General features: G+C 48.4%; 1 protein-coding gene across 1 annotated transcript; it reads right to left on the bottom strand.

The window, feature by feature from the left end:
* Positions 1–8,030: 8,030 nt before the first annotated feature.
* LOC308147548 (sodium/myo-inositol cotransporter-like) lies at positions 8,031–10,407 on the bottom strand (the record flags this gene model as incomplete). Its single annotated transcript, XM_080519760.1, has 4 exons — positions 8,031–8,189; positions 8,310–9,193; positions 9,266–9,393; positions 9,491–10,407. The coding sequence occupies 4 exons, from the start codon at positions 10,405–10,407 to the stop codon at positions 8,031–8,033; spliced, it is 2,088 nt and encodes a 695-aa protein (XP_080375886.1).
* Between the last annotated feature and the right edge of the window lie 918 nt (positions 10,408–11,325).

Below are 11,325 nucleotides of genomic sequence, written 5' to 3'. Positions count from 1 at the left end.
AGCGAGTCAGGCGAGCGTGAAGAACACGGAGCAAAACATCCGGTGTGACAAAATAAAAGCACAGAACATATACACATATATTCACTTCGTTAAATAACGAACGAAAAATTCACACAAAGACAACTAGTATTATGAAAATTGCGGGTGCCTGTCTCGCTGCTGGCATCTTCTGATCTCCATGGCAACAGACAAAGAAATAATGATGTCTGCATCTGCAACCTTTCATCTCCTCCGTGAGGCGCCTCAGTTTTTAAGTCAATTTTTATTGTCTGCAGTTTTGGGGGGGGGGAGGTTAGCCGAATCGTCAACAAACGTGTGTACTATTCCTACATTGTCCACACATTTCTATGCACTCTTTGTGTCCATGCTCCCCACGGTGCAGGACAAGTTTCACATCCCTACCAATACAATTAAACGGCCAGCGAGGATAGTAATCTGTGTGCCTTGCTACTGAGGCAGACACAAACAATAGTAGTGTTCATTCATGTTGACTTGACTGACATCATAAAGACCAAAAAAATCTATTGAAGTGCAGGTTGATATTTTGTGGTCTAAATTAGTAACTTTAATTTGAACAACTTCCGGTTTGCTGCTCCGTGCTGATTTCTAGCTTGATGAAATTAGAGGGGGGGGGGGACCACGATTTCGTCCAAACAACGCGAGAGTTTAACAATAGTTTCTCGTGATAGCTTCACTGATCAGAAACAATACTATTTATTCTTATAGATAATTTATATCTTTATTTTATTTTCATTGACATTGTATTTCCTCTGTAACAGATATACACAGTCCTCCGAAAATATCTATATTTTACTTTTTAATCAAACAATGGAGACACGGGTCTATTCTATTCTATTCTATTTTATTCTATTCTATTCTATGAGCTACATTGTGGCTATCTTAATCATCAGATTAAGAAAGATCTAGGTTAACATATACAGTAGGTAAAACATGCATACATACACCAAGATGTATTTATTTTATTGTACATATACCAAGATTTATTTAGCTTACAATTTTTGTTTTACCACTTTGAACGATCTATTATAAAACCCTCATCCTATTGAAGCATACATTAATCTATTAATGTCAGGACAATGCCAGACAATAGGAGGCAGAACGAGCCTCAGTGTCAAGATATTTCTGGATAAAGGCTTTCCACTTGTGGCCAAAATGATTAATGGTGGTCTTTACTGTTATTTCACTTCTCCCAATAGCCAATGGCTTACAAAGAACACTTAAAAAATCTATTTAATAAAGTCACAAAATGTTCAATACTTTTTTACTTCATACAAAATATAGTTGATTAATCCAATAGTTTTGTTTGAAGATAAGACTTAATCTCAGGCCTACATTTAGCCACGACTGGAGAACATATGAGGAGAGAGCTGCACTAAAGGGGGAAATACATTACATAACAGTTTTTATCTGCATCCCGGGGTAATTTTCTCTGTTTGCCGCAGTACTTGGCAGCACATGACAGTTGTCAGTAAGGAATGACAGCAGGTATGCACATAAAACATATGAAAAGCCTCACAATCCATACACACCTGACTCCAGCTGTCACGCCAAGTAGAAACCCGCCTCCTCTCGTGTGTGTGTGCACTGGCAAGCAGGTGCCTATAGCAGATTGGACGTGAGTCAAATCTACTGACAGCAAACTAAATGGGGAACAACGTGATGATTCTGGGTCCATGTTGAGCATCCAGCAGATAAACTGCAGGCCAAGATTCTTCAACTGGCTCATTCTATGGCAGGAAAAACTGTTTTTTTATTTAAAAAAAACAGTTTTTGTGTCTGTGTTGACATGCACATGAGACATTTAAATAATCTTGCTGGATTGAGGAACCATTAACACATTTAAACTGGATTCTAGTAGAGGCATTTCAGACTCAGGCCTTCACTGCTGGTCTGAGTCAATCCAGCCCTCAATAACTGTTTATGGCTACACAAACCATGTGATACCATGTGTACAAAGAGCCATTGGATCACAGATAGATACTCGTGTAGCCAGAATAAATACCTGTACTAATGAAAAAATACCTGGAGTTCACAGCTCTGCTTTAGCTGCAGCTCCATTAAAAATATTCCTGAAACCTGTGGGGGTCCAGGAGGGAGACAAACATCAGCTTGTTGTGTTCTGGAAAATCATATAATCCTGAACCCCGTCATGGAGTTTGTAGTGAGCTCTAGTAAATTACACCAGACTTGTTCCTGGAGTGCTGCGGTGCGTTCAATGACCTCTTGGAAAAGTCCTTCTTGAAAATTCTTTTCACAATAAATCAGCAACCTATTGTCTTTATCTTCTCCTTTAGTCATTGTAGGTTGACAAAACCGCTATTAAATCAACATAACTATGTTTTTGTTAGTGCAGATGCAGCCAGCTAGCGCTGGAGTGTGACTCTCTAACCAATCAGAGGGCTTGAATACACTGAGGTCATGCTAGCGCTAGCGCTGGAGAGTGACCCTCTAACCGTCCAATCAGAGGGCTTGAATACACTGAGGTCATGCTAGCGCTAGCGCTGGAGAGTGACTCTCTAACCAATCAGAGGGCTTGAATACACTGAGGTCATGCTAGCGCTAGCGCTGGAGAGTGACCCTCTAACCGTCCAATCAGAGGGCTTGAATACACTGAGGTCATGCTAGCGCTAGCGCTGGAGAGTGACTCTCTAACCAATCAGAGGGCTTGAATACACTGAGGTCATGCTAGCGCTAGCGCTGGAGAGTGACTCTCTAACCGTCCAATCAGAGGGCTTGAATACACTGAGGTCATGCTAGCGCTAGCGCTGGAGAGTGACTCTCTAACCGTCCAATCAGAGGGCTTGAATACACTGAGGTCATGCTAGCGCTAGCGCTGGAGAGTGACTCTCTAACCGTCCAATCAGAGGGCTTGAATACACTGAGGTCATGCTAGCGCTAGCGCTGGAGAGTGACTCTCAAACCATCCAATCAGAGGGCTTGGATGCACTGAGGTCATGCTAGCGCTAGCGCTGGAGAGTGACTCTCAAACCATCCAATCAGAGGGCTTGAATACACTGAGGTCATGCTAGCGCTAGCGCTGGAGAGTGACTCTCTAACCGTCCAATCTGAGGGCTTGAATACACTGAGGTCATGCTAGCGCTAGCGCTGGAGAGTGAACTCTAACCGTCCAATCAGAGGGCTTGAATACACTGAGGTCATGCTAGCGCTTGAGAGTGACTCTCTAACCAATCAGAGGGCTTGAATACACTGAGGTCATGCTAGCGCTAGCGCTGGAGAGTGACTCTCTAACCGTCCAATCAGAGGGCTTGAATACACTGAGGTCATGCTAGCACTAGCGCTGGAGAGTGACTCTCAAACCGTCCAATCAGAGGGCTTGAATACACTGAGGTCATGCTAACGCTAGCGCTGGAGAGTGACTCTCTAACCATCCAATCAGAGGGCTTGAATACACTGAGGTCATGCTAGCGCTAGCGCTGGAGAGTGACTCTCTAACCGTCCAATCAGAGGGCTTGAATACACTGAGGTCATGCTAGCGCTAGCGCTGGAGAGTGACTCTCTAACCGTCCAATCAGAGGGCTTGAATACACTGAGGTCATGCTAGCGCTAGCGCTGGAGAGTGACTCTCTAACCGTCCAATCAGAGGGCTTGAATACACTGAGGTCATGCTAGCGCTTGAGAGTGACTCTCTAACCAATCAGAGGGCTTGAATACACTGAGGTCATGCTAGCGCTAGCGCTGGAGAGTGACTCTCTAACCGTCCAATCTGAGGGCTTGAATACACTGAGGTCATGCTAGCGCTAGCGCTGGAGAGTGACTCTCTAACCGTCCAATCAGAGGGCTTGAATACACTGAGGTCATGCTAGCGCTAGCGCTGGAGAGTGACTCTCTAACCGTCCAATCAGAGGGCTTGAATACACTGAGGTCATGCTAGCGCTAGCGCTGGAGAGTGACTCTCTAACCGTCCAATCTGAGGGCTTGAATACACTGAGGTCATGCTAGCGCTAGCGCTGGAGAGTGACTCTCTAACCGTCCAATCTGAGGGCTTGAATACACTGAGGTCATGCTAGCGCTAGCGCTGGAGAGTGACTCTCAAACCATCCAATCAGAGGGCTTGGATGCACTGAGGTCATGCTAGCGCTAGCGCTGGAGAGTGACTCTCAAACCATCCAATCAGAGGGCTTGAATACACTGAGGTCATGCTAGCGCTAGCGCTGGAGAGTGACTCTCTAACCGTCCAATCTGAGGGCTTGAATACACTGAGGTCATGCTAGCGCTAGCGCTGGAGAGTGAACTCTAACCGTCCAATCAGAGGGCTTGAATACACTGAGGTCATGCTAGCGCTTGAGAGTGACTCTCTAACCAATCAGAGGGCTTGAATACACTGAGGTCATGCTAGCGCTAGCGCTGGAGAGTGACTCTCTAACCGTCCAATCAGAGGGCTTGAATACACTGAGGTCATGCTAGCACTAGCGCTGGAGAGTGACTCTCAAACCGTCCAATCAGAGGGCTTGAATACACTGAGGTCATGCTAACGCTAGCGCTGGAGAGTGACTCTCTAACCATCCAATCAGAGGGCTTGAATACACTGAGGTCATGCTAGCGCTAGCGCTGGAGAGTGACTCTCTAACCGTCCAATCAGAGGGCTTGAATACACTGAGGTCATGCTAGCGCTAGCGCTGGAGAGTGACTCTCTAACCGTCCAATCAGAGGGCTTGAATACACTGAGGTCATGCTAGCGCTAGCGCTGGAGAGTGACTCTCTAACCGTCCAATCAGAGGGCTTGAATACACTGAGGTCATGCTAGCGCTTGAGAGTGACTCTCTAACCAATCAGAGGGCTTGAATACACTGAGGTCATGCTAGCGCTAGCGCTGGAGAGTGACTCTCTAACCGTCCAATCTGAGGGCTTGAATACACTGAGGTCATGCTAGCGCTAGCGCTGGAGAGTGACTCTCTAACCGTCCAATCAGAGGGCTTGAATACACTGAGGTCATGCTAGCGCTAGCGCTGGAGAGTGACTCTCTAACCGTCCAATCAGAGGGCTTGAATACACTGAGGTCATGCTAGCGCTAGCGCTGGAGAGTGACTCTCTAACCGTCCAATCTGAGGGCTTGAATACACTGAGGTCATGCTAGCGCTAGCGCTGGAGAGTGACTCTCTAACCGTCCAATCTGAGGGCTTGAATACACTGAGGTCATGCTAGCGCTAGCGCTGGAGAGTGAACTCTAACCGTCCAATCAGAGGGCTTGAATACACTGAGGTCATGCTAGCGCTTGAGAGTGACTCTCTAACCAATCAGAGGGCTTGAATACACTGAGGTCATGCTAGCGCTAGCGCTGGAGAGTGACTCTCTAACCGTCCAATCAGAGGCCTTGAATACACTGAGGTCATGCTAGCACTAGCGCTGGAGAGTGACTCTCAAACCGTCCAATCAGAGGGCTTGAATACACTGAGGTCATGCTAACGCTAGCGCTGGAGAGTGACTCTCTAACCATCCAATCAGAGGGCTTGAATACACTGAGGTCATGCTAGCGCTAGCGCTGGAGAGTGACTCTCTAACCGTCCAATCAGAGGGCTTGAATACACTGAGGTCATGCTAGCGCTAGCGCTGGAGAGTGACTCTCTAACCGTCCAATCAGAGGGCTTGAATACACTGAGGTCATGCTAGCGCTAGCGCTGGAGAGTGACTCTCTAACCGTCCAATCAGAGGGCTTGAATACACTGAGGTCATGCTAGCGCTTGAGAGTGACTCTCTAACCAATCAGAGGGCTTGAATACACTGAGGTCATGCTAGCGCTAGCGCTGGAGAGTGACTCTCTAACCGTCCAATCTGAGGGCTTGAATACACTGAGGTCATGCTAGCGCTAGCGCTGGAGAGTGACTCTCTAACCGTCCAATCAGAGGGCTTGAATACACTGAGGTCATGCTAGCGCTAGCGCTGGAGAGTGACTCTCTAACCGTCCAATCAGAGGGCTTGAATACACTGAGGTCATGCTAGCGCTAGCGCTGGAGAGTGACTCTCTAACCGTCCAATCTGAGGGCTTGAATACACTGAGGTCATGCTAGCGCTAGCGCTGGAGAGTGACTCTCTAACCGTCCAATCTGAGGGCTTGAATACACTGAGGTCATGCTAGCGCTAGCGCTGGAGAGTGAACTCTAACCGTCCAATCAGAGGGCTTGAATACACTGAGGTCATGCTAGCGCTTGAGAGTGAATCTCTAACCAATCAGAGGGCTTGAATACACTGAGGTCATGCTAGCGCTAGCGCTGGAGAGTGACTCTCTAACCGTCCAATCAGAGGCCTTGAATACACTGAGGTCATGCTAGCACTAGCGCTGGAGAGTGACTCTCAAACCGTCCAATCAGAGGGCTTGAATACACTGAGGTCATGCTAACGCTAGCGCTGGAGAGTGACTCTCTAACCAATCAGAGGGCTTGAATACACTGAGGTGACTCGAGGCCTTCTAGAAGTTGTTTCCAGCTGTTAGCTAAGGTGTATATATTGTGTAGGGTGTTAGCAGCCTGTCAGGGTGAAGAAACCCTCAGTAGCTCTGGTTTCACTCCAAGCAGGGACCTTTGGTTGCACTTTAAATCAGGTTTCCTCTGTGGAATTAGTGCAAAAAGAGAGCCAATGTGATGGATTGTCACCAGCTGTTACACACTAGATTGTAACAGAGGAATTCTTTTGCCAAACAGACGATAAGGATGTTAATAGGATGAGAAGACGTTACACATAAATTACAACTAAACCACAACTACATTTCCAATAACTACATTCTGCTTCCGTTTGATTGATTTCACTAAAAGTGACATTTTATAACCTGCAGCATTCTCAACACAACGAAGAAAGCACGTGTGTGTGTGTGTGTGTGTGTGTGTGTGTGTGTGTGTGTGTGTGTGTGTGTGTGTGTGTGTGTGTGTGTGTGTGTGTGTGTGAGCTGCTCAGGAACCTGTAAAAAAACCTTTGTAAAAGAAAACAAAAAACCAACGGACAGTGAACTGTGACAACTCATGACTACTTTATTCAACATATTTTAAAACCGAACTTGACACTGACCGTAAAATAGTATAAAACCTTGGAAACACAACACCAATATTTACACAGTTACATTACAATTAAAAGTGAAGATCCATGAAAATTCACATTCAGTATGAATTTCTATTATATAAAAACATGCCCATTGAGAAGATTAAGATCATAAACAATATATATTGTAAGAGCAGTTAACCCTAACACATAAAAACGCCTCATTTTCAAGATGAAAATCTGAAGAAGAAAAACAAACCCGCTACTTGTGCTTATATATATAATACTAATGATGTGACGTCTTATTTTACTTGGTAAATTATAGACAGTTAAGAACAAATCGAAGGTGTATCATCAAAATAAACTTAAATTAGTGATTGAATTCTGCAATCAATTGTGGTACGCCGGCTTTTGTGTAAAGTATTCTTCAGTGCGATGCTGAAGTGCTTGCATAGATAATTGGGCAAGTTGTGATTTATATAGATTTATATGCACACAATTCTTTGTTTGGTTTTTAAATATGCAGTTTGTGACATTTTTCAATCAATTCTTTTGTTTAACTGTGAGGCGACATTTGTTTGTTCTTCTAAATAATGTGCAACACACCAAACAGCAACCAGTCACGTGATAAATGACCAGAACGCACAGGTTGAGGATTTTCAATGCCATCAAGCTGGTAGTAACTAGCCCAGTGGCTCCCTGAGGGCCGGCCAAGCTGAACCAAACATTCCTCCCAATATTTTACACACAACTCAAGAGAATTGGGCGAAATATGTCTTACTGAAGGAATTAGAACTGAGGCCTGACAACATTTCAAGTGAAAATGCACATGGACAGATGAGAAAGATTGGAATCTCAAAGATTAAACTACCAAGACCCAGGAGAACGTGGACTGAGAGTTATGACATCACCACCTACTGAGCATGTGCAGGAGAAAGATCGACTCCGCGACACGCGCAGTTTCAGCGTTTTCCCGAACGCCCTGAAACGCAACGGAAATTTCGCGTTTTCACTTTGAAGGCCTATATGGAAAAATAGACAAAGAGAAAAACGGCAGCGGAGCAGACGGCCACCAGTCCTACGAGCAGGACGACCCCGGTTCTCCGAGGCTCCAGCAGAAGCTCGTCCACGATCCGCTGCTGTTCCTCGGCTGTGAGGACCGGCGCCGTGGGGGAGTTCTTCTGGATGCCGCAGAACCACTCCAAAGCTCTCGTGCAGGGTCCGCCCTCCACTCCGTGGACACGCCCGAAACACTGCTCCTCCTGCTCCTCCTGCTCCTCCTGCTCCTCCTCATCCCTCACTCCCTCCTCCACCACTTTGGCGCCAGGAATCAGTGTGAGTGAACTGATGGGATCCAGGTTGGAATGAGCTGTGAGGACATTAGAACCACCGTCAGCGTCGACGGCAGCTCCGTTCACGTGGTTCCCCGTCAGAGAGGCGAGAGCTTCTGCCGGCTTGTCCTTGTTTTGGAGCTCCCGCCTCTTCCTCAAGCCCCACAGAGTGGTGGTGGTGATCTGCCGTCTGTCGGGCGGGGGCGTGCAGAGACTCACGGCGACGGTCACCAAGCCCGACACCCAAAACAAGACGACCGCCACGTACATGAAGTGGACGTCCTTGAGGACTGACGGCCGCTCGTCCGGCCGGTCGCAATGCGGTTGGCGGTAAATGAAGCCCAGAACCAGACGCAGCGCACCGAGGGTGAACCCCACCACGCCGCCCCAAAAGGCCCCCGTCTCATTGCAGCGAGGCCACAGGACACTGAGCAAGAAAAGAGCCGCTATGGGGGGAGTCAGGTAATTCGCCACTTCCTGGGTGTAGTAAAACATTTGCCCCCCTTGCATCTGGATGATCACGGGAACCCAGGCGATGCTGATGACCACCATGACAATGACAAACGACCGGCCCACGATCATGGACTCTCTGGAGGACACCTGCTTCCGGAGCATGCTGTAGATATCCAGCGTGAAGATGGTGCTTGCCGAGTTGAAGATGGAGTCCAAGTCGCTCATGAGGGCAGCGATCATGACGGCCATCATCAGCCCGCGGAGACCCACGGGCATCACCGCCATGACGAGGCGTGGGTAGGCCACGTTGCTGCAGCCGGCCGCTGACCCACACACCTCCAGGCAGTGCTCCGGACCGATGCACGCCAACTCGTCGGCGAAGAAGATCCTGGAGATCATCCCTGGAATCCGTTCAGGCACTCAGTTGACAGTCCGGAGTGAAGACGCGAATCATTGACAGCCATTGACCTTACCTGGGATGACGATGATGAACATGGGGAGGATCTTGAGCAAGCCGGCCATGATGGTCGAGCCTTTGGCGTGAGAGATATTCTTGGCTGCCAGGACCCGCTGCACTATGACTTGCTCGGTACACCAGTACCTGGAACCGGAGCCGAGAGTCAATCTGTGGTCCTCGATAGAAAACCCCCCCCCCCAGAACAAACAAAAACAAAACAACAACATAAACATCAGCTTACCAAAGAGAAGAAGGAGTCTGGCCCAGTAGGAACCCGGGCCAAGGCAGATCCGGATCCGCCGGCCCTCGGAGGATCTTCAGAGCGTTGGGTTTTGGACTGAGGCGGCGCAGGCAGGACTCCGACAGCGTTAGATTGGGTGACGACAGCAGGATGGCCGTGACATTCGGAGTAGCCTGCAGGTACTTTGTCCACACTCCTTCAAAATGACAAAGATTGGATTTAGCGTAGCTTAATTGGTACAGACGTATATGTTCTACGTGTAAAACAAGTGGAAGACCTTGGAGTCCTCCCACTTTGACCAGGCTGATGCCGGTGAGGCACAAAGCTCCGGCGATCATGAGGAGGGCTTGGAGCGCGTCCGTGTAGATGACGGCAACCAGCCCTCCGGTGACCGTCAGCAGAGCCGTCAGGCTGATGAGGAGGATGATGGACAGGTAGAGGTTCCACCCTAAAGACTCCTGGATGAACAACGCTCCGGAATACAGATCCACAGACAACTTGGTGAAAATGTAAAGGACGAGCGTCAACGTGGCGAAGTACACCTTCAGCCGCCTCCCTCCGTACCGCTTGGACAGGTACTCTGGCATGGTGTACACTCCCGACCGGAGGTAGACGGGGATGAAGACCCAGCCCAACAACTGCAGCAGCAGCAGGGCGTTGAGTTCCCACGCGGCCACGCTGAAACCGCTAGCCGCGCCTGACCCGGCCAGCCCGATGAAATGCTCGCTCCCGATGTTGCTGACGAAGAGAGACGCCCCGACGGCGGCCCAGTTCATGGAGCGGCCGGCCAGGAAGTAGCCGCTCACCGTGTTCCGATTGGCTTTCCGCATCGCCAGGAAGCCAACGGCCAAGACGGCAATGAAGTATATCGCCACGACGATGAAGTCCGCCGCCTCCATGGCGGCGCCCGCGGCCATGCTCTGGCCAGAGTTTCACACTGAAGACAGTTGTGGCCTAAAGTGGTCCGTAAAAACAAACATTTAAACAGTTATCGTACTTTAATTCTACACGCCTTTGTACTGAAGTGGGGTGAGGAACATCATAATAACTCCCCTCAGGTTTAGGAGCTTTACTCGTGACGAAAAGAAAAAGCAGAGTTCCTCAGCTCTGAACCTTTAGCGCTAAAATGACCTTGTACAACACCTGTCTCACAAATGCATGCAAGACAGTTGAAACATAACTTGGTATACTGAATTCAAATGTCCTGCGAGTTGAACGATTGTTGAGGTTTTCCACACGCGTATCAGACCTTACCGGACGTACTTCTCTGGAGGCAGGAGTGTGTCTGGCCTGGTCCGGACCTCAGACTGACAGGAACCACAGGACCCGCAGCCTTTTACAGAACCTGGAGCCTCCACCCCCCGGCCAGCAGCAGGGGTACCTGGGAGAAGGAAGGTGCTGAGGTGCTGTTGTGCACTGAGGCGTGACACATTTGTTAATAGGCCAGACGAAACGCACCCAACTTACAAATCTAAAGGAATTCTTACCTCGGATCCTGGTTAGATCAAAAAAACAATCTGTAGGTCTTTCAGTGTTTCGGTGATGCCATTTTGAGTTTAACCAACAACGAGGAGAAATAAATAAAGAGATAAAAGGTGTCTATGGTAGATGTGCACTCTCACACACACAACAAGACGGTTCCACTCTGTTAACCATAAACCCAGCAAACGAGCGAGTCAGGAGAACGTGGACCGCCTGACGGACGCACTGCTTGTTTTTGTCTCAATACATGGAATCAAGCAGCGACTAGTGTGTGTGTGTGTGTGTGTGTGTGTGTGTGTGTGTGTGTGTGTGTGTGTGTGTGTGTGTGTGTGTGTGTGTGTGTGTGTGTGTGT

The sequence above is a fragment of the Blennius ocellaris genome (genome assembly GCF_963422515.1).
Source record: "Blennius ocellaris genome assembly, chromosome: 24".
In the NCBI taxonomy this organism is placed as follows: domain Eukaryota; kingdom Metazoa; phylum Chordata; class Actinopteri; order Blenniiformes; family Blenniidae; genus Blennius; species Blennius ocellaris.
Note: the sequence above shows the minus strand (reverse complement) of the source record. Positions and strands in the feature narration are given on the sequence as shown.